General features: G+C 34.4%; 1 protein-coding gene across 4 annotated transcripts in view; it reads left to right on the forward strand.

Moving 5' to 3' along the window:
• The first annotated feature begins 6,317 nt into the window (after nucleotides 1–6,317).
• The window catches only part of LOC110765368 (putative LRR receptor-like serine/threonine-protein kinase At1g53420), a 36,044-nt gene continuing 19,756 nt past the window's right edge, over nucleotides 6,318–22,605 (forward strand). Inside the window, exons 1-26 of one of the 4 annotated variants that reach the window (XM_088255095.1) lie at nucleotides 6,318–6,474; nucleotides 6,935–7,097; nucleotides 7,195–7,266; nucleotides 7,550–7,621; nucleotides 7,738–7,809; nucleotides 8,925–9,020; nucleotides 9,153–9,224; nucleotides 9,381–9,449; nucleotides 9,582–9,650; nucleotides 9,926–10,000; nucleotides 10,122–10,193; nucleotides 10,311–10,382; nucleotides 10,660–10,731; nucleotides 10,935–11,003; nucleotides 11,098–11,163; nucleotides 11,993–12,058; nucleotides 12,147–12,197; nucleotides 12,274–12,323; nucleotides 12,679–13,043; nucleotides 13,189–13,381; nucleotides 13,582–13,716; nucleotides 13,809–13,921; nucleotides 14,039–14,252; nucleotides 14,724–14,958; nucleotides 15,094–15,244; nucleotides 15,344–15,965. In XM_088255095.1, coding sequence (XP_088111221.1) covers nucleotides 6,357–6,474; nucleotides 6,935–7,097; nucleotides 7,195–7,266; nucleotides 7,550–7,621; nucleotides 7,738–7,809; nucleotides 8,925–9,020; nucleotides 9,153–9,224; nucleotides 9,381–9,449; nucleotides 9,582–9,650; nucleotides 9,926–10,000; nucleotides 10,122–10,193; nucleotides 10,311–10,382; nucleotides 10,660–10,731; nucleotides 10,935–11,003; nucleotides 11,098–11,163; nucleotides 11,993–12,058; nucleotides 12,147–12,197; nucleotides 12,274–12,323; nucleotides 12,679–13,043; nucleotides 13,189–13,381; nucleotides 13,582–13,716; nucleotides 13,809–13,921; nucleotides 14,039–14,252; nucleotides 14,724–14,958; nucleotides 15,094–15,244; nucleotides 15,344–15,736 — 3,195 coding nt within the window. In that variant the 5' untranslated portion in view covers nucleotides 6,318–6,356 and the 3' untranslated portion in view covers nucleotides 15,737–15,965. Of the gene's footprint in view, nucleotides 6,475–6,934; nucleotides 7,098–7,194; nucleotides 7,267–7,549; nucleotides 7,622–7,737; nucleotides 7,810–8,924; nucleotides 9,021–9,152; nucleotides 9,225–9,380; nucleotides 9,450–9,581; nucleotides 9,651–9,925; nucleotides 10,001–10,121; nucleotides 10,194–10,310; nucleotides 10,383–10,659; nucleotides 10,732–10,934; nucleotides 11,004–11,097; nucleotides 11,164–11,992; nucleotides 12,059–12,146; nucleotides 12,198–12,273; nucleotides 12,324–12,678; nucleotides 13,044–13,188; nucleotides 13,382–13,581; nucleotides 13,717–13,808; nucleotides 13,922–14,038; nucleotides 14,253–14,723; nucleotides 14,959–15,093; nucleotides 15,245–15,343; nucleotides 15,966–22,605 lie in introns of those variants that run through there. The other 3 variants (XM_088255097.1, XM_088255098.1, XM_088255096.1) reach the window with 3 other exon arrangements.

A 22,605-nucleotide genomic window follows, 5' to 3' on the forward strand; every position in this document is an offset into this window, starting at 1 on the left:
GGATGGGCCCAACCATAGGCTAACCTGAGCTATAGCCCAAGTGGCTTTTATTATTTTTCAGCTCAAAGTCACATATAGCCCACCCTACAGCCTACCCCACTTCATGCATTAGGCCTTCATCATGTTTTATTTTCTTGGTGGGTCATATTTTATTGTTGGTAAATACCACAAGGTGTCCCCACACCCGAAGGATGGGATTAATCCTAGCTCGGGGGTTCGGCTTGCCCCTGGCCACAAAGTGCTTCCAACGGGTTTCAAACCCCTGTCATTGAGGCACTAGGTAGCTCGTCAGCTAAAGGTGGCATGCAGTTTGGTGGGTCATATTTTATTGGTGGAATGTTAGCAAAAAAATTATTTTATTGGTGGAATCTTAGAATTTTCTTTCCTCAATTTGTTGTTACTGAAATTTGGGGATTTTTTAAGGTTTATGAAATATAAATTAGGGATTTTTAATTCAGTGTTATGAATGATCAATTAGGAATTTGCAATTAGGTTTTTGTCTTCTTATTAAGTTTTGTAATTAAGTAAGATAGTTTATTTTATAGTTTATTTTTGGGATTTGTGGATTTTGATTTTATTAGAAAATGACCTTTTACATATCTTTTATTGCAAAATTATTTTTATTTATTTATATTATTCACAGTATTATTATTTTAAATGTAATAAAATTTCAATTTAATTCAATTATATTAAAAATCAAACTCAAAAATTTAATCCAGCCACTTAATTGTGCAACACCATACACAAGATTGGATTAATGTAATCTAATGAAATTCAATCCTACCTCATAATCCAATCCAATTAGTCACCAACTATGGCCAAGTGAATTAATTCTTAATGTTTTTTCTTTCTGTTTTTTCTCAATTGAATTCATGTTAAATGTGTAATCCCACGAAATTACTTTACTTTGGATCTATTCTTTCAATTAAATACAAACCAATACCAAACTACTTAGTTATAATTTTTTTTGTTAGTTTATTTGTTTATAGAAACCACCGAGCTAGGGGCTATTTTTTTTACATGAGCGATAGTAAACTACGTTAAATTAATATCTAAACTACGGGAAGGGGGAGTGCAAGGGAATGGTCTCACTATCCTAACCAATTCTCATTGCCTGCCCACCTAGTTAGGCTTAAGCACCAAGAATGTGCCATGTTTAGATATTGTCTATGTTAGGAACAATTTTTGTATATTGGCAATTTCCTGTTACAAAAATATAGAGTAGGTCTTTGAGTGTAACCTATAGTTTTTAAGTGACATTCTGGTATCCTAGATCAGTGTGACTCAAAGTTAATGCTAAAGTATGTTTTGCATCCATGCATTCATATTTGCACATTTGGAAGTTCATCAAAAGTGACTGTCATATGTATAGGGCTGATATATGGTTTCAGTCCTATATTATCCAGTGTCAGACATCAGTGAGTTTTGAACGATGGTTTAATACGCTTTAGTTGGTGTTTATTTGTACACGGGTTTGTGTCTTTTGTCTTTTGTGCTGGGTATTTAGTTAAGTGGCTTTATTTGTTTTGAAAGAAAGACTATTAGTGCAAAAGCCCATTTTTGCTTAAGGTCTTTTTGTCTTTGACCTAGTCTTGAGCATGAAAAATAAGAAAGTAACTTCAACCACTTTGTTCTCTGCAACTTTGAAAAGAAAAGCACGAGAGAATATTTTTTCTTTCAAAGAACTTTTGACCATTCATATTGAAAACTTATGTGGTTGTTCCTTGTTGGCCTCCATGAGTGATTAAATCATCATCTTTTCATATATTTGTGAGTCCATAAGCATTATGCATGTTGGTGATTAACAATCGTGCCTTGAGGTGTGAGCAACCGAGACCAGGGTTATGTCATCTCTTGTTGACGAAGGAAGGACAAGATTGTTGATTGGGTTGAGGAGCAAAGGCGAGTAGGCAAGTCTGCCTTGTGAGAGTTAGTCTTGTGAGTTAAAACTTGTAAGACCTTATTCTTTCTCATAGTGATATTTTTTTGGGCATAGTGCCCACAGTTGTTTTCCTCATCTTGAGGTTTTTACTATGTCAACATATCATGTTTTTGGGTTATTCCTTAGACCGGGTACAACTTCAACTCCTTATGAGCTTTGGAAAGAGAGAAAACCTAACATAAAGCACATGAGGGTTTTTGGCAGCATTTGTTATATTTATAGAGATAGAGAAAACCTAGCAAAGTTTGATACAAGAAGTGATATTGGCATCTTTTTGGGTTATTCTCTCGGGTAATGCTAGGGACACCAAATTTGAGTCCCAAATGACATGTCATTAATTTTAAATAATTAAATTGCCACATGTATTAAAAGGTAATTTTTCATTTGATATAATAATTATGAAGAAAAAAAAAATACATGTAACCTAAAACCCCCAAATATTGATTGTGTTATCAAACCACCAAAGCACCACCATATTCCCAACCATCTAATCTCCAGGCTCATGGCCGTCTCATCATGCATAATGGAATTGGAGATGGGCTGTCTCAGTTCTCATTCTGCTACGTCACCAGGTTGCTAATATACCTATATACATGGTCATAGTTCCAAATGAATAGAAGATGGGGCTGCTTGGCGTAGAAGCTGAAAAATTGCAAGCTTTAATCGCCTTCACCCAAATGAACAAGTCCTACAACAACATATGGCAAAACCCATAAATTTTGTATGAAGAGGGTAAATAAAATATGAAGAACTTTTAATTCAATATGGTTGCTATAGATACGGTGTGGTAGAGAAGTGGAGTAGCAAGTCTAGTGATGGTGGGAACGATGGTATGACGGCAAGCTTGGTCGTTTAGGATTAGAAGTAGGGTTTTGATTAATTAAGTTTTAAGTTTTATAATTTTTCTTTGTAAAACAAAATTTACTAAGGAAAATGCTAGAGGCAGAGGCGGACCTACAGAGGCGCAAGGAGGTGCATATGCACCTCCCCTCGCCGGAAAGAGCTTTGGAGGTTGTGGAATTTGCCCCTCAGCTCTGCCATGGAAGTGCCCACAATCTGCTCGAGGAAATGCCTCTGTGAAACTGCTTTCTCTTTGCTGTGATGCTGTGTTGTTGGGCTCTTGCGCGCAGCACAGCCCGCGTGCTTTTTTTTTTTAAAAGTCCCTGGCCAAAACGACGTCGTTTTGGACCAGGGCAATGAAAAAAAAATAGGGATAAACCTACGGATAGGAACCCATTGCCAAAATACAACTAATATTATTAATAATTTAATATAAAGAGAGTCCACATTCACTCCATTTAAATTGAATTGAAGAAGTCAACAGACCCAAATTGCAATCGCAAGGTCTGTTTTTTTTTTTTTTTTTTTCCTTTTGATCTTTTTTTCTTCTGGTTTTTTATTTCTAATTTTTTTTTATAATATGTTTTTTTATAATAATTTTTTTTTATGTGGCTCTCTCTATAATTTTTTAATTATAAAGTTATGAAACAGTACTAGTAATCTTCAATCGAATATTGCCCCTTCTCTGAAAAATTCTTGGGTCCGCCACTGGCTAGAGGCACCAACTTTGGGCACCACCTCTCTAAGTTTTAAGTTTTATAATTTTTCTTTGTAAAACAAAATTTACTAAGGAAAATGCTAGAGGCACCAACTTTGGGCACCACCTCTCTAATTAAGTTTTAAGTTTTATAATTTTTCTTTGTAAAACAAAATTTACTAAGGAAAATGCTAGAGGCACCAACTTTGGGCACCACCTCTCTAATAGAGCGTGGGACCCGTTGTATTGGCAAGCTCCACCTCTATTAGAGAATTCTATCAACTACATGTTGTGAAGGAAGCAATTGGACCAGACTATGCTGTGAGAGCAGTCACTTGATAATATGCAAATGCTCAAATCTATTCTCTTAATTGACATTTTACTTGTAACTCTGGCTACCCAAAATGAGATTTGTGTTCATAAACATCTTCTCATACTTGGATAAGGGTTCATGACTTTCCTTTATTGCCTTTTGCAGCAATGAGCAGGATGTTAATTCTCAGAGGCTGGCCGTTTTCTGCTGGTAAAATGTAAACAAGAACAAGCAGGTAATTATGACCTTCATCTGTTGATGAATTCAATTAATTTTTCTTTTGATGGTCATACGAGGAACCCCATATCATGACTATATTTTCTGTATTTGATGAGTATCAGAGATAAGTATTTATGGAGTCTGCTCTTATAATTGTCCCTCATCATTTCTAAATTTTAAATTTTGTTTCCTCTTAAAGATATTCAAATAACATGCCTACAATTTATAAATGGTTATTTTGTTGTTTTCTATGACTGTTAACTGAATGAGTCATTATGCCGAATTACGGATCTCAATTAGATTGCAGATTTGGGGTTTTTTTTTCAGGTAAAGAAATTATATCATTCAACAAAACGACAGTTTATGTTAGAATTATGTGGTTAATTTGCAAGATTTAGCAGAACCCTCACAATCCAATAGACTTTTGATCTAAATTGACCGTGTCGTTGAAACTTGTACTCATCCATCCCCCAACAAATATTTTTTTTTTCTTGTCATATTTCTCTTGTGATCATGACACTTGTATTGATTTTCATTTCTTTGTTCTATTCATTTTAACTTGATAATTCTGGTAACAATATAGTTCCTTTTTAGATGAGTGACAATGTATCCTGACCAAAAAAGACTAGTCATATATGCTAGTGTTTGGAGCCAAGCTATAGACTTATGCTATTTTTGTTCCATTTTCTTACTTTTATGTATGCCAAAATTTCCTTAGGTGTGTGTGTTGGCTTACTTTTATCCAGCTCAACATCTCCAATTATATTTCCAAACAAGAAATTTGTCGTGTGATTCTCACTGTTCTGCCATGTGGCATGGAGATTGAAGGAACACAGCTGCTACCATTCAAAACATACTGATAGGGGTCTACTTGAGAGTGTATAAGTATTATTATCAGTTACCAAAGATTAGCAATTACCATATTTGAAAAGAATTATTGATTAAAAACAGGAATTTCTTTTCAATACTTTTTATTTATTTATATATTTCCCTGAAGTTGTCCATAAGAAACTTTTAATAAGCCTATTGCAGTAATTGCATACTGCATGCAATGGAACAGATCTGGGTTAGGCACCTGAGTTTCTTTTTTCGTTTCGGATTTTCCTAGTTAGGGCACTGATGAATCCATTTTTTTAATTGATTGTTTCTATCTGGAAAAGGGAATTGATTTCATTGTCTCAGCCAACCAGTCCGGCTGCATTAACGGATCCCGGGGCTATGCTAGCCGGTCTTCTGTGACAAAGTGAAGATGATATGTGAGGATTTGTTCATTATACACTCGTAAATCTGATTTATACAACCTACCCAACGGTATCTCTCTCCCAAAGTTCAAGAGGTGGATAACGAAAATCCCGATGCAAGGGCTGGTGGAATCAAGTGTGAGCTAATTTGTGCGGACGGCTTAGTGTTTGAGTGGATCTCTCCATGGGTTGGTCGGGGTTTTCAAATTCTTTCTGTACAATGCAATTGTGCCTAAGTGAGAAGTTTTCTCGGTTTTGGGGTGAGGGTATTTTTATTTCTTTTTCGTTTCTTCTTTCACATTTTTTTCCCTTCCCAATTTCAGTGGATTGGTTTCTGTAGTTACACAGTACTTGACAGAACAGAATGTAAGATATTGGCAGCATGAAGTAGATTAGTTGTAATATTTTGTATTTGGTTGTTAATGCATGAATATGTTTTCAATAAGAAAATTGATTGGTTGTTAATGCATGAATATGTTCTCTCATTCAAACCCTCTAACATGGTGTCCAAGAAACTGTAATCAGTTTGACAGTGCATCTGCTATCATATTTGCTTATCGATAAATATGACCAATTCAAACTTCTTGAAGTAATTCATATCCACTAGTGTCCACTATAATAATGTACAGAGTGATTAGAGATGGATTAGCCATATTTTTTTTGCGCCTTTCCAATTGTCATCATTATTTGGAGTGATGGGGTGAGAAAGTGAAAGGCATATTTCTTTTCCCCACAATAGTTTGCCGCCACCCCCCCACCCCCAAATAGTTTGGCACTACAAATCTGAGGACCCACACCCCCCCCCCAAATAGTTTGGCACCACAGATCTGAGGACCGCGTTCGTTATGCATTGAAATTATACACGACAAAAATCAATGTGCAAAGGATTTATAATTTAAGTGGTTAAGATCAATTGAGACCACCTTCAAAGTGGTGGCAAGTGTGGCAAGTGCGCCTCCCACTTAATTAATGATTTTATTTATTAGATCAGTATTTTTCTGTTAAATTATTTATAGAAAAAAGAAGCCTGTTGCATTATAAAAAGGGGAAGAGGGCTTAGTGTACATATTGTCAATGTAAACTAGAATCTGAAAGCAAAGCACAATGGTTGAAACCCGTCCAAGACTTCTTGTTGAGTATATGCTCCTCAGTTTCCTCCTTTGGCAGTTTGGTTTTAGGCATGGATCTTCCGATACAACTACTTTGTTGGATCCTAATGAAGGCATACGACTGTTTTGTTTCTCATCCCTCTCTCTTTTTATTCTCATTTCTCTCATTTTGAATTAATAAATATTTTGTTATGAGAGCTACTTAAGAACGAAAAATATGCTTGAGTATTGAGCCCAAATTCAACAAAAAATTGAAAGATGTGACATATTCATTGTTGTTTATGCTATTCTCATATTGAAGTACCAGAGACATTTCCACTGTTTTTGTTTTTTGAATATATTTTCTAAGTTACTGGAGGCATTCTCGGATCTTGAAAATGCAAATTCGTTTCTCGTTTTCATTTTTTGAAAATGTATTGCGAAAATGTTACCAGACGACTCTTATTTTGCTGATAATACATACATGCACGTGGACTCATTTTAGTCTTGCTTTAATTCACAATCCTTGATGCTACAGCTCGAGTTTGAGATATTAAGATTCAATAACTCTCTCTCTCTCTCCCTCTCTCGCAGTGGACGTCCTCAATTTGATGGTAGATAAGTTACAGTATAACAGGGCATTATACTTGAATAGCTCAAGTTGCCATTATCCAGACTCGGATACTAACAATTTGAAGATCAAGTGCACAGTGGACTGTGTACATGACAAAAACAGACATTGCCATGTCAAGGAGTTGTAAGTCACAATAAAATTAATTCTAACAATAATTTTATTGTTATTTGTCTAACTTTTAATTCTAACAATAATTTTTCTCAAATGATTTGTGTTGCAGTTCCTTTACCGGCGCGGCTTTAACTGGTTCTATACCTAAAGAAGTGGAGGAGCTTAAGCATTTGGAGAAGCTGTAATTATTTCATATCATTATTCCAACAAGTTATAAATAAATAAAAGGAGTTCAGAGAATTGAAATTTTTTTTATAAAAAAAGATTCAGAAAACTTGTCTTTTCCAGTTCTTTTGGTGCGGGAGCTTAGATATTTTACATCTTTCTTTTTAAAAAACAGTCTTTCAACCGATCCCTTCTATATTAATTGTCACGAAATATATACAATTGAATTTCTTATTTATTAGTTGATTCTGTATACTTCTATGCCAAATGATTGATTATATGATGCCTCACTTAAACAGTGATTTATCCAGCAATAAGCTTACCGGTTCCATTCCTGATACCTTGTGGAATTTGTCATCCCTGGAACTATTGTAAGTGTATATACATAAATATAGATAAGGACTTGAGGGCCAGACCTTACCTCAAAACATATACATATTTATTGAATTTATATGAATGTATATTAATTAAGTTTTCATATATTCAGAGACCTTTCAAGAAATCAACTGACAGAAGGCATATCAGAGCGCATAGGACACTTACGCAATCTTACTATTCTGTAAGTATATATTCAATATTGATTTCTTTTTTTTTCTTTTTTGCTTTGGATACAAGGGAGACCAACAACTACTATAACTCACATCAATTGAGTGTGGGGATAAATCTTTCCCAACTACTTCACAGCTCCTTTTCGGGTATTTAGCCCTTAAATTTGAGATTTCTCCAAATCTTTTTTTAATCAAATTAAAGCAGGTACTGTACACCAACAACTACTATAACTCACATCACTACAATGAAGCATAATTTCAAATAACGCCTATAAACTGAAAATAACTAAATCCCTATAACACCTATGCCTAAATGAACCCCACCAACGCATCTAGCCTTTAAGTCAATGCAAAAGCTCTAAAAGATATGGGAAAACCACATTTCCAACGATCCAACTACGAATAACAGCAAACAACTATGCCAATAGAACAAATTTGACAAAAACCAAACTCCTTCAAATTCGAGGTAGAATTAAATTTAGACAGTTTTGAAAAATAATTTGATTAAGGAATTAACCCAAAAGAAGTTGTGGAGAACTTCGAATTGAATATGGCTTAGAAGAAATCATTACAAAAGGTTTCTTATTCAAAACGCCCGAATAGACTTATTTACTAACTCCTATATAAAAAAAGGTAAAAGAAGAGAGGAGAAGGGAAGAGGGGCAGTGATGCTTCCTCTCCCCCTCTATTGAGTTTTTTCTTTGGGATTTAGAGAAAGTGAATCAAGGAATGTACAACATCAACTGTTAAGTCAGACTTATTATTGTTTTGGTCATTGCAGTTTGTCTATGAATTTCTAATAGGTGAGGAGTGTGGAATTGGCATGTGTACTTCCCCAAACCTTCTTTTTTCTGTTTTTAAGGGAAAATCTATTGACAGAATTTAAGGTTCTTTTTACCAAAAAGAAGAGAAGAATTCAAGGTTTAAATACATCGGTTCAATTAACTTCTTCTTCTTTTTTCTTACATGGGCTGACTTTCTATCTAATCTTGAATTCTATATTGTAATTTGTATATATCTATATCTAAATTCAGTATTTCTTACAACTCGGCTTAACTCGACTTTAAGTTTACTCTGTTTCTACCCCTCTCTCCGAGCTTTAACAAGGTAACATCTAATAACTTAGCTCCATTATTTTCCGGCCAAAAAGCTATCTGGATCACAACTTCCTCAGCGGACAGATACCATCATCTTTGGGTGCACTGAGTTCTCTGCAACTATTGTAAGTAAACTTTCTGCAACTTTTTGTTTTCACCATTGCACTTGATTCTTCGACTTTCTTTGACTTGATATGATCAGTTGGTTCCTTTGTATAACATTTCAAATTCTTCTTTATAATCTGTGAGTTTTGCAGGTCTCTGTATTATAATAACTTGTCAGGTCCAATTCCCGACCAATTAGGAAACATCACAGCCCTTCAAACATTGTGAGTTCTTTGCTCACCTTTGTTGCACCTTATGAACACGCTCTCTCTCTCTCTCTATCCATCACACACACACACACATACGGCGAGAGAAATTATGTAAGCTTCTTTCAAACAAATATCTGAATTCGTCTTCCTTTTTTTTCTCTCTGCTTTGAGATATTTGGATCAGAATCGACTCTCTGGTCGTCTACTATCACTTAGAAATTTGAGCAATCTCGAAGACTTGTAAGCTTCTTTCAAACAAAGTTACATATATATATATATATATATATATATATATCATGAGAAAAGAAGGAGAAAATTTTGGCACTTAAATCTGTACTGGGATTACATTCTTTTGTTCTCATGTTGTGGAAGCTGGGCGGGATCCAATGATCTTACTGGGGAATTCCCGGATTATGCCAATCTTACTCAGATGAGCGTATTGTAAGTGTTTCTCATTTAATAATGTCAGAGTCATCAAATTTGCTTACCAAATGTTATCTCGATGCACATCTTTAGTATTTTGTTGGAAATAAATGGGTCAATAGTGGACCCAAATTTGAATAAATGAAACACGGCCACGTCATTTGAGGAAAAAAATTTGGTAAAGGAATTTGGTGACTGCAGCAGGATTCTTCTTTATTTAATGTTCTTGATGCCTGCAATCTACAGTAAGGTGAATTTATTAATTTTTGAGAGAGCCTAATTGGCCAATGCAGTTCAATATCTGGCAACTATATGTCTGGTCGCTTTCCAGCTGACTTCATCCGAAAATGCACCCAACTATATTTACTGTAAGTTCTACATATTAAGTTATCTCATAGAGACATTGACAGTTAAAACAAAATGAATTGTCAAAGTTGATATTAATGATAGTGTACATCTGAATTTAATATTACTCTGCACTGCTCACAGGTCAATTTTGGGAAACAATTTTGAAGGGAGTCTACCTGCAGAACTTTTTAATTACTCCCGTCTTGAGTATTTGTAAGTACACCGTCCCCTTCTGTTTCATTAACCCACTTTTTCAGAAACAAAGGAAAACGAAAAAAGAAAAATCAGCAGCTCTGTTTTCGTGATGAATTTTTTGTGTCCATTTTGCAGAACGATCAGTGACGTAGCAAACTCTGGTTTCCAATTCCCACGATTTGCAAACCTGAGCAATATATACACTCTGTAAATGGTTTTTATTGCATGTCGCACACATCTATTCCTTTTTTAAGAGGTTTAATACAAAAACATGTACAGGGCAAAGAGTTGAATTAATTCATGTTCACTGGCCAGATTTAAACTTCTAACAAGCTTTATTTTGCTCTGCAAGAGTCTTTGTGCTGGGACAAACCCCAACATGCCTTTAAGTTGCATAATTTCTTATGCAGTCAGCATCACTAGACGAAAACATCTCATGCTCATGATTTATCCACTCACTCACCTCTTCTCATGGTTTCTATAGGATATTAAGGAACTGTTCCATCACCGGTGAAATCCCTGAATACATTGGTAAAATGTCAAATTTAAAATACTTGTGAGTCTCTCTCTCTCTCTCTCTCTCACACACACACACACACACACACAACACCTTCACAAGTCCCTAGATTAATGGTTTATGTTTATGCTTTTTACTGATTTGTTTCAATTCCTGCTTTTTAATGTACTTTGATACAATTCATCTCACAGACTAGCTAACTAAGTTCCCAAGTTGTTAATGCCTCTATGTATTCTTAACAGGGATTTGAGCTTTAACAATTTAACCGGACGAATCCCACAATCCATGAAAGGTTTAAATTTAACTCACTTGTAAGTGAATGAAATTCGTGTGTTTTTGCTACACAAAAGACAACCGAACTCTTGTTGATGTTAGTATTCTATTATTAACTTTCTCTCTCCTCAGGTCCTTGGCAAAAAATAAACTTAATGACACAATCCCTGATTGGGTTGGTGAAGTCAAGACTAGATTGTAAGCTTCTATATTCAAATTCTTAAACTATGTACACCTATTTTTATCTTCAAGTAAGTCCGAAAGCTTGGTATCTTGATAATTGATCTTTATTTCTTAAACAATGATTGTCCGAAAGCTTAGTATCTCATAATTTCCTTTAACACCTTTGGGATTAAAGTAAGACCAGTTTAAAGATGTTTATGACTCAAGTTCACTAAGTGGAACTTTAACTTCTGAGATTTCTTAGAATTAGGATCGTTGCTTTTTGAACCTGCAATTGATGGCAAATCAAATATACTGGATTGACCTTCGGTTGGACGGAGTAAGTATCAGTCTGGTTGTTTACATGCGGTAGTAAACCTTGTGTGCGCATACATATATGAAAGAACCATGCAACAGCCTAGCAAATAAAAGGAAACTATTTAGGAAGTACTCTCTATAATGAGGAATTGTTGGTAGCATCGTAGTTATCTTTTTCAGTGACAGTTGTCAGTAGTAATGCTGGTTTCTTAAAGCCATTTGTTCACTCGATTAAGACCAAAATGGCGCTATTTGAATTATGTGTTAATTTCGAGCTGATATTTGAGTGTCTTCTTAATTTCAATCATATCAATGCAATTAAATATTTATATGAATAGTTGTTGTGAAATGATCATTCTACAAAAAGGTTCAGGCAGTAATTTAGATAGTAAAAAACTTCCTTCATCAGACAGCTACTTAGATTTGACAACGGAATGCTTAATTGTATGGAAAAGAAAAATCTTTATCTAAGCCACCATCATTTTCTAGGAGCGTATTATGTTCCCACATTCCATTAGCTATGAAATTTGACCATATGTCTTTTCAGGGATTTGTCGTACAATAACTTTTCCGAAGTTAGCTTCGTAGTGCCAGACGATAAGCGAGATCATCTGTAAGAATTGGCATTAATTTTCTTTTTCTATTGTTACCAATCTAGTTGCATGTGGAATTATGATGAGATCATTTTCCATACATTTCAGGAACTTGTTTTCCTGCTGCAGCAGTTCAACCGATCCAGATCAACTATTTGTGTATGTTAATATTTTTATCTGTTCTAGTATAAGAAAAGCCAAGGGCCATTTCTTACAAATTCGGTGGTTTATTCAGGGATCCAAAGAAACGCATGCATACGCATTGTCCTGGACGAAAATCTAAATGTGAGTTTGGTTGGTTCTTCAGACATGTATGCAATCACACATAACTTTACCTAAAGGACTGAAAATTGGCAATAGAATATGTAAAACTGTAAATATTAAAATATAAAAAAACAGCACCGTTAAATACTTCAACAATAATTTTGACACGTATATGATTTTGTCTGGTGAGGAAGAAGTTTGTAATAGTTTTATTATTCTTCCAAGGGATGAATTTTGTAAATGGTAGTCACAGTGTAAAACTTGGTTGATGAGTAACGTCTCATTTTAGGTCAATTTTATTGTTCTTTCATTTTATTAACGTCTTATTTTGCACTTTATTTTATCTAATTTATCCCTTTCTGACTAACATTTGCAGCTCGTTCCTTGTTTATAAATTGTGGTGGTGAGGGAGTAAATTTTGGTGACAAATATTATGAAGCAGATAACTCAACTTCATTCTATTATATTAGTCCATCCAAAACCTGGGGTTATAGCCTTTCTGGAGACTTCTTATCACCGGAGTCCAATCCTAGTAATTTCATACAGAACCAGTCATTTGGAATTCATGTTCCTGAGGCAGACTTATATTCAGATGCTCGGATTGCCCCTGTCTTCCTAAGTTATTATGCTTGCTTACACAAAGGCAAATATAATGTGACCCTTCACTTTGCTGAAATGGTATTCAGGGAGAAGGAATCGTATAGTATACTAAAAAGACGGGCATTTGATGTTTATATCCAGGTAAATTGAGTATTGCTATTTGTACCATCAACTGAAATCTTGTGTACCATCATTAGAATAGAGGTGTGACCCATATATTAGAGCATTTGATGTTCCTGCACATATTTACTGTCTGCCAGTGTTAAAAGAAGCGTTTGTTGTATAGGATGAGAGAAGGCTAATGAATTTCGACATCGCAAAAGAGGCAAAGGGTCCAGATGAACCTCAAATCAGACATTTCGAAGCTAATATTAATGATAGTGTATTGGAGATTTCCTTCTACTGGGCTGGAAAGGGATGTGCAGACGTCCCACCTACTTTGAATGGACCTCTCATTTCTGCTATTTCCGTAACTCCAGGTGATTCAAGAGGCTATGACTTTAGTTTCTTCTGGTTGGTTCCAAGCTACACTTGAACCCCTTGGCTTATATGGTCATCATGCAGGCAGGCAGTTTTCATTTCAGTTAATTAGTTTAATCTTGTTAGACTGCATATATACTTAATTAATTTGACAATCTTTTAAAGAAGTTTGACTTTTCTCTTGACTTTTCTCTTGAAGTTCCCCAACACTCTGCATTGTGGCGAAAATTGAAGAAAGCATTGATTATTACTCTACCTTCAAGTGTAGTTGTTCTATTGCTTCTATTAGCTTTCGTGTGGAAAATGGGCTGGCTGGGGAAAAGAGATTTGAGAGGTGAGTGAAGCTACAACTATACCGCACCATGCCCTTTTTCAAGAATTCTTATTTCCTAGTTAACATGTCATCTTTAATTTTTCCCGAAACAGAAATACAGATAGGCCAAGATAAACATGTTACCCTTCAAGAATTAATAGGTGCAACTCGAAAGTTTAGCAGCAAAATGGAGATCGGTAGAGGGCATTTTGGAAGGGTTTATAAGGTATACTTTTACATTGTGAACTTAATTTGTGGTAGAAATTTGATATTAGGGTGGGGTATCTTTTGAATGTTGCAAATTTGTTCAGATATATAACATTAGTCTATTGTGTTGATGCAGGCTGAACTGGAAGGTGGTCAAACTACTGTAGCTGTTAAAAGACTTTCTACTCACTCAAAAGAAAATATTGAGGAATTATTAAATGAATTCTATACCTTAAAGTCATTGAGGCATGAGAACCTTGTTCAATTGTTGGATGCTTATTTTGGAGAAGGGTTACATTTGCTCATCTATGAATATATGCCAAACCTGTCCATTGCAGACGCTTTTTTTGGTAATTCATCTTTTCTCCTCCCTTTTCTAATTCTTCAAATTGCTTTATTCTATATTCTATGAGCAGTATACTTCCTCCTTTTGTGTACAAAATAGAGATTCTTAATTCATTTTAGCTTAGCCAACATTTTCCTCTTCATACCGTGTATTGCTTTTATATTGAGAAATAAGATCTGGTACTCACTCATCATTGAAATACCATCGAAATATCATTAGGTGACGTATACCAGACGTCGTCTTTTGAGAAAACTTTCCATGACCCTCCATTCGACGACACATGTTATGATGCTTGCCCCGCGTCCTTAAATGCCTTTTATGACTCAAATCAGGTGTCATGAAAGGGTTTTTCTGTTGTAGTGACTTGTGTTTTCTGTGCTGAAGTGTTTATGACAAAAACAAAGTCGTTTGGTTTAGACTAAACTGGAGGAATATATACATAGAATGCTAAAGTGGTCATTCATGTGACTTGCAGGCTCGAAGTCCAGATTGAAGTTTAATTGGGAAACTAGATTTAACATTTGCCTGGGAATAGCGAGGGGTTTAGAGCATCTTCATGAGCACCCTAGACTCAAGATGGTTCATAGGGATATCAAAGCTGAAAATATCCTTCTTGATGGAGCTCTTAATGCTAAGATCTCAGACTTTGGAATGGCAAGCCTGTATACCGAGGAAGAACAACTTATGATCATCAAAGTGGAAGCACCAAAGTAAGTGTACAAAAAACAAATACCTTTCGCTTTCTGAAACACTGGATAAAATAATACCATGAAATTCAACTTATACTATGACGGGTGCATTATGCAAATATAATTTGAATTTGTGCTTTATTGTTGTTGACGCAGCGGACATATGGCACCTGAGTATGCAATTCAAGGAATTGTAACAAGCAAAGTTGATGTTTACAGTTTTGGGGTGGTTATACTCGAAATTGTTAGTGGGAAGAAAAATGCAGGATACAAATTTAACCATGAGAGTGAGTATCTCTTGGACATGGTAAGCAAAACTGACAGGATGTACGTTGTTTTGTAATTTCTCCTACTTTAAAGTGAACATGCACACTTTGAATTCAAAACCCTCATCATTTTACTGCAGGCTTATGTCGCAAATAAAAATGGAAGCCTCGTGGACTTGGTGGATAAAAATTTGTCTGGCATTTATGATGCAAAACAAGCCATCACCATCTTAACCTTGGCCGTGATGTGCACGAATATATCTCCTACTCTAAGGCCAAGAATGGCAGACATTGTGAGTATTCTTGTTGGTGAGAAAACCTTTGAGCAGATTAATCCGCCTACTGTGGAAGATCATCAGCTTAATGTAGCCATGGCTCGTGACGAATGTACCAAAGCTGATTCCTCTACTTCCACAGACGTGACCTCAAGGGCATCAACTTCAACTAAATTAATCAAGGGGATAGATGAAACACAAAATTCTTCTGCAGAAACCTGTCTCGAAATATTGGAAGAAAGTCAGACCTCGCATTAAACATGAGTCCTATTTGGATTGTGTGAGAGAAGTTACAGTCAGTTTGGTTTATGTTAGATCTATTTAAAATTGTTAGGGTACGTCTTTATGGTTTCAATTGTTTTCTATTTAAAGCGTTGTATTGTATTTTCTGCATTTGTAGTTTTTTGATGGCAATATTAACATAATTTAACGGTAGGATCAATGGAGCGATTAATATAGAGTTGATGGACCATTTGAACGAATAATTTAATTGAGGGACCAAAATGTAAATCGGATATAAATTTGAGGACCATTTGAGTAATTTACCCATATTTACTAGTAAAACCCCCTCCCATCACTAAAAAAACAAAAATAAAAACAAAAATGATAGTAACGTGGTGAAATGGCATCATTGTCATTTCCTCACACTTCAGGGGCAAAATAATCCAAACCGCTTCCCTTTCCCAGATGCCCGTAGAGGCCAGTGACATAGAAGCAGCACTACCAGAACGTATATGGCGGTGAACTATTGGTGTACTATATATATGGTTGGAGAATTGTGAATAACGAATTCTATCAACTACATGTTGTGAAGGAAGCAATTGGACCAGACTATGCTGTGAGAGCAGTCACTTGATAATATGTAAATGCTCAAATCTATTCTCTTAATTGACATTTTACTTGTAACTCTAGCTACCCAAAATGAGATTTGTGTTCATAATAACATCTTCTCATACTTGGACAAGGGTTCATGACTTTCCTTTATTGCCTTTTGCAGCAATGAGAAGGATGTTGATTCTCAGAGGCTGGCCGTTTTCTGCTGTTAAAATGTAAACAAGAACAAGCAGGTAATTATGACCTTCATCTGTTGATCAATTCAATTAATTTTTCTTTTGATGGTCATATGAGGAACCCCATATCATGACCATATTGTCTGTATTTGATGAGTATCAGAGATAAGATATTCAAATAACATGCATACAATTTATAAATGGTTATTTTGTTGTTTTCTATGACTGTTAACTGAAAGAGTCATTATGCCGAATTACGGATCTCAATTAGATTGCAGATTTGGGGTTTTTGTTTTAGGTAAAGAAATTATATCATTCAACAAAACGACAGTGTATATTAGAATTATGTGGTTAATTTGCAAGATTTAGCTGAACCCTCACAATCCAATAGACTTTTGATCTAAATTGGCCGTCTCATTGAAACTTGTACTCATCCATCCCCCAACAAATAATTTTTTTTTTTTTTTCATATTTCTCTTGTGATCTTGACACTTGTATTGATTCATTTCTTTGTACTATTCATTTTAACTTGATAATTCTGGTAACAATATAGTTCCTTTTTAAATGAGTGGCAATGTATCCTGACTAAAATATACTAGTCATATGCTAGTGTTTGGAGCCAAGCTATAGACTTATGCTATTTTTGTTCCATTTTCTTACTTTTATGTATGCCAAAATTTCCTTAGGTGTTTGTGTGCGCTTGCTTTTTTTTATTTTTTATTTTATCCTTTATTTGTGCCCACTTTATGTACACATTTAATTCTATATTTGTTCTGTTTTTATGTTTGATCTTTCAGTTGCTTGTAGGGCCCTCTATGGGCTAAGAATGAAATTTCCCAACTGAGAAGAAAATTTGACTCTCGCGTAGGTACTACATGATATTACACTACTACAAAAAACACTTTGCGCGACGAAATAATTTAGTTGCGCAAAGTACAATTTCGTCGCTCAAACTTTGCGCGACGAAATTTTGGTCGCGCAAGTTCTGTCGCGCAAAGATCGTAAAGAAAGGTTTTGCGCGACGAAATTTTTTTTTTCTCTCGCAAAGATACTTTGCGCGACGAACGATAACAACTTTGCGCGACGAATACTAACGTCGCTCAAAGATACTTTGCGCGACGAATAATATTATTTTGCCCGACGAAAGTTAATGTCGCGCAAATCTTTGCGCGACGAATCCTAATGTCGCACAAATCTTTGCGCGACGAAATATTCAATTTTTTTTAAAATTTTGTTTTTTTAAAATTTTTAATTAAAATAAACTAGTTTAATAGTTTGCTCAACGAAATATTTTGTCACCCAAGGTTTTTGACATTTTGTTTTATTATTTCTCTTATATCAATTTCATTATATTAATTTTCCAAATTTTTACTTTTTAAATTTAATTTAATTGTATGATTTTATTTTTTTAATTACTTTAATTTAAATTGAAATATTCGAAATAAAATTACATATGAAAAATAGTGGTCAAATTATCCAATATATATAATATTCAATGATGTACACAAAAATTAACAAAGTACAATAATAAAATCTACAAGCCTATTGTAGTGATAGTGGCGGAGGATATGTTTCGATAGCGTCCAAATCCTCAACTTTAGCCGTCAAAGTCTCGACGATTCCCTACAAAAAAAAAAAACAAATATTGTCAAATAACAACAAAATAACAAAAAATTGGAATAAACTCAAAACTAACTCCAAAAACACATATTAATGAAAAAAAAAATAAAGTTTGGAGAGAATATACCTTTTGGCAAGATTTTGAGTGAGTGAGAATGAGAGGGAGAAGTGAGTGTGAGAGAATAGAGAAGATAGTGAGAGAGAGATGAAAGAGTGAGTGAGAGTGAGAGATGATGAAAAGAGAGATAAGAGAGTGAGTGAGAGTGATAGATAGTGAAGAGAGAGGTGAGAGATTAAGTGAGAGGAGTGAGTGTGAGAGAAAGGGTAGGATTTGGGGAGAAGGAAAGAGAGAGGAGAGGTAAGAGTAGAAGACATTGAGAAAATGGTGGAGGTGTTATTTTGGTTTTAAAAACCGTATCACTTTGCGCGACGAAACAATATATTGGTCGCGCAAAGTCTCGAAAATTTTTTTTTAAAAAAATTCCAATTTTTGGTGCGCGCCCAAATTTTTAGGGTTTTGCGCGACGAAATTTTGGTCGCTCAGAGTTTTGCGCGACCACAATATTCCCGCTTCCCATTTTTGGTACCCGCCCAAATTTTTCGGGTATACTTTGCGCGACGAACTATATATTGGTCCCGCAAAGTCGTAATTTTTTTTTTTTTTAAATTCCCATTTTTGGTACCCGCCAAATTTTTAGAGTATACTTTGCGCGACGAACTACTATATATTGGTCGCGCAAAGTTGGAAAAAAAAATTTAAAAAAAATTCGCATTTTTGGTACCCGCCCAAATTTTTCGGGTATACTTTGCGCGACGAACGACTATATATTGGTTCCGCAAAACTTTGCGCGACGAACTTTATATTGGTCCCGCAAAACTTTGCGCGACGAACGACTATATATTTGTCCCACAAAACTTTGCGCGACGAACGATATATTCGTGCCGCAAAGTCGTAATTATTATTTTTTTTTAAAATTCCCATTTTTGATACCTCCCAAATTTTTAGAGTATACTTTGCGCGACGAATTATTATATTGGTCGCGCAAAGTCTTAAAAAATTCAAAGCTACTAATAAATATATATACTATTCAATTTCTTAAGTGTTATACGTACAAAATAAACAAATTTAAAGCTACTCAACGATCCAACCGTCAAACTTGTTTGTTTATACTTCGAGATCATATATGCCAAAATTCAGAAAAAATAAACATTAAGAGATCAAGTAATGGGACAAAACATTTCGACGGTTATAAAAGAAAACTCAAGATTTAACGGTTATTTCAACTCTGATTTTGATGATTTTTTACAACTACACTCATTGACCCTATATGAATACAATGACTGCATTCGATCATCAATTGAAAATATTTACACTAGTGGATACCACAAAATCTTATGTTATATTTAATGAAAGTATAAATAAACTCTTAATTGTTAGTGAATATATTGTTTTGATGGCATACACATTCTACGAAACTAGTTTCAACGATCCAACCATCAAACTTGTTTGTTTACACATCGAGATCATATACGCCAAAAATCAGAAGAAAAACAAATTCAAAGATCAAGTAATGGGACAAAACATTTTGACGGTTATAAACGAAAAATCAAGATTTAACGGTTATTTCAACTCTGATTTTGATGATTTTTTACAGCTACACTCCTTGACCCTATATGAATACAATGACTGCATTCGATCATCAATTTAAAATATTTACACTAATGGATACCACAAAATCTTATGTTATATTTAATAAAAGTATAAATAAACTCTTAATTGTTAGTGAATATATTGTTTTGATGGCATATGCATTCTACGAAACTAGTTTCAATGATCTAACCGTCAAACTTGTTTTTTTACACTTCGAGATCATATACGCCAAAAATCGGAAAAAATAAACATTCAGAGATTAAGTAATAGGACAAAACTTTTCGACGGTTATAAACGAAAAATCACGATTTAACGGTTATTTCAACTCTGATTTTGATGATTTTTTACAACTACACTCCTTGACCCTATATGAATACAATGACTCCATTTGATCGTCAATTTAAAATATTTACACTAGTGGATAGCACAAAATCTTATGTTATATTTAATGAAAGTATAAATAAACTCTTAATTGTTAGTGAATATATTGTTTTGATGGCATATGTATTATATGAAACTAGTTTTAACGATCCAACCGTCAAACTTGTTTGTTTATACTTCAAGATCGTATACCCTAAAAATTGGAAAAAATAAACATTCAGAGATCACGTAACGGGACAAAACTTTTCGATGGTTATAAACAAAAATCACGATTTAACGGTTATTTTAACTCCGATTTTGATGATTTTTTACAGCTACACTCCTTGAACCTATATGAATACAATGACTAAATTTGATCTTCAATTTAAAATATTTACACTAGTGGATACCACAAAATCTTATGTTGTATTTAATGAAAGTAAAAATAAACTCTTAATTGTTAGTGAATATATTGTTTTGATGGCATACGCATTCTACGAAACTAGTTTCAAAGATCCAACCATCAAACTTGTGTGTTTATACTTCGAGATCATATACGCCAAAAATCGAAAAAAATAAACATTCAGAGATCAAGTAATAGGATAAAAATTTTCGACGGTTATAAACGAAAAATCACGATTTAACGGTTATTTCAATTTCGATTTTGATGATTTTTTACAGCTACACTCCTTGACCCTATATCAATATTATATTTTTCTAACAAAATAATTTTTTTATTTTTTTTATTTTTATTTTTGTAAAGACTTTGCGTGACGAAGTTTAGAAATTCGTCGCGCAAAGTTATTTTATAAAAAAAATTATTTTATTTATTTTTGTAAAGACTTTGCGAGACGAAACACACTTCGTCGCGCAAGATTTTGTGCACCGAATTTTATTTTTTCGTCGCGCAAAGTCATGAAAGATTTTTACAAATAATTTTTTATTTTCTTTATTTTTGTAAAGACTTTACGAGACGAACCACACTTCGTCGCGCAAGACTTTGTGCACCGAATTTTATTGTTTCGTCGCGCAAAGTCATCCAAAGATTTTTAAAAATTAATTTTTTATTTTGTTTATTTTTGTAAAGACTTTACGAGACGAACCACACTTCGTCGCGCAAAGTGACTTTGTGCGACGATTTGTGTTTCGTTGTGCAAAATTTAATCGCGTAAGACTTTGAGCGACGAAATTTAATTTTCGTCGCGCAAAGGCACTTTGAGCGACGAATTGTGTTTCGTCGCTCAAAATTTGGTCGTGCAAGGGGTTTTTTTTACTAGTGATTGTCTTAGTTCCTTCCATCTCCCATATTGATGTGCAACTTGGATCTTATCTTTTCAACCCACAATCAAATGCTCGAGTAGAAATCTATTCCAAGCTGATGCGTTGTTAGAAATGAGCATGAGTTGCTGAACTTAAGAAGTGTGCAGTCCATTCTTGTTCAACACCTATAAGAAACTTGTCGTGTGATTCTCACTGTTCTGCCATGTGGCATGGAGATTGAAGGAGCACAGCTGCTACCATTCAAAACATACTGATAAGGGTCTACTTGAGAGCGTATAAGTATTATTATCTGTTAACAAAGATTAGCAATTAAGTATTATTTCTTTTCAATACTTTTTATTTATTTATATATTTCCCTGAATTTGTCCATAAGAAACTTTTAATAAGCCTATTGCAGTAATTGCAGTAAACCACCCACTAAAGCCTGACCCTTCTCTCCATCCAGTGACGGTTCTAGCCTATGGCAGGCTGGGCTCATGCCCGGCCGAAAGTTTTGTTAAAAAAATATTACCCACTCTTCTTTCTCCTCTCTCCTCTTTCGCCCAGCCCAAATTTTTGTTAAAAAAAATATTACCTACACTCTCCTTCTCCTCTCTCCTTTTCCTTTTTTTATTCTTTTCCTTCTCTCCTCTCCCTCTCTTTTTTTTTTTTTTTCCGTTCTTTTTCTTCTATCTTCTCTCCTCTCTCTCTCTCTTCTTCTCTCCCTTTCTTATTTCTTCCTTTTCCTTCTCTCTTTTTGTTAGAAAAATATTACCTATATTACTTATGATTATTTAAAAAAAAATTCTCGCACAAAAATAGCTATTTCAGAAATTATGGAACATGATTGATAGGGCTATGGAGCTCGAGGTGGAAAGCCAAAAACGGATGTCGTAATAGATGTTTATAAAAGAAAACAAGGGGCGAAATGAGGGTCACAACTTGTTTTAAAAAACCTAGCTCCGCCAATTTTCTTCCTTCCCATTTCTCTCGATATAAACCAGGCTTTTTTTTAAATTAATGTAGTCCCCTATTTTATCTTTCTTTTTAATGTGAAATAATTTTTTTTCTATTTTTTTCTTTTGGTTTTTATTTTAGTTTTTATATTTGTAGTATAAATGCATTTGAGGGTAAAGCTTATTACGTCTCCCCTCACTATGTAATCTTTTTATGTTTATGAATGAAATTTACTCGTTTCGTCAAGTTTATTATATAAGTTTTGACCG

The sequence above is a fragment of the Prunus avium genome, chromosome 6 (assembly GCF_965620075.1).
Source record: "Prunus avium chromosome 6, drPruAviu1.hap1.1, whole genome shotgun sequence".
Classification (NCBI taxonomy): domain Eukaryota; kingdom Viridiplantae; phylum Streptophyta; class Magnoliopsida; order Rosales; family Rosaceae; genus Prunus; species Prunus avium.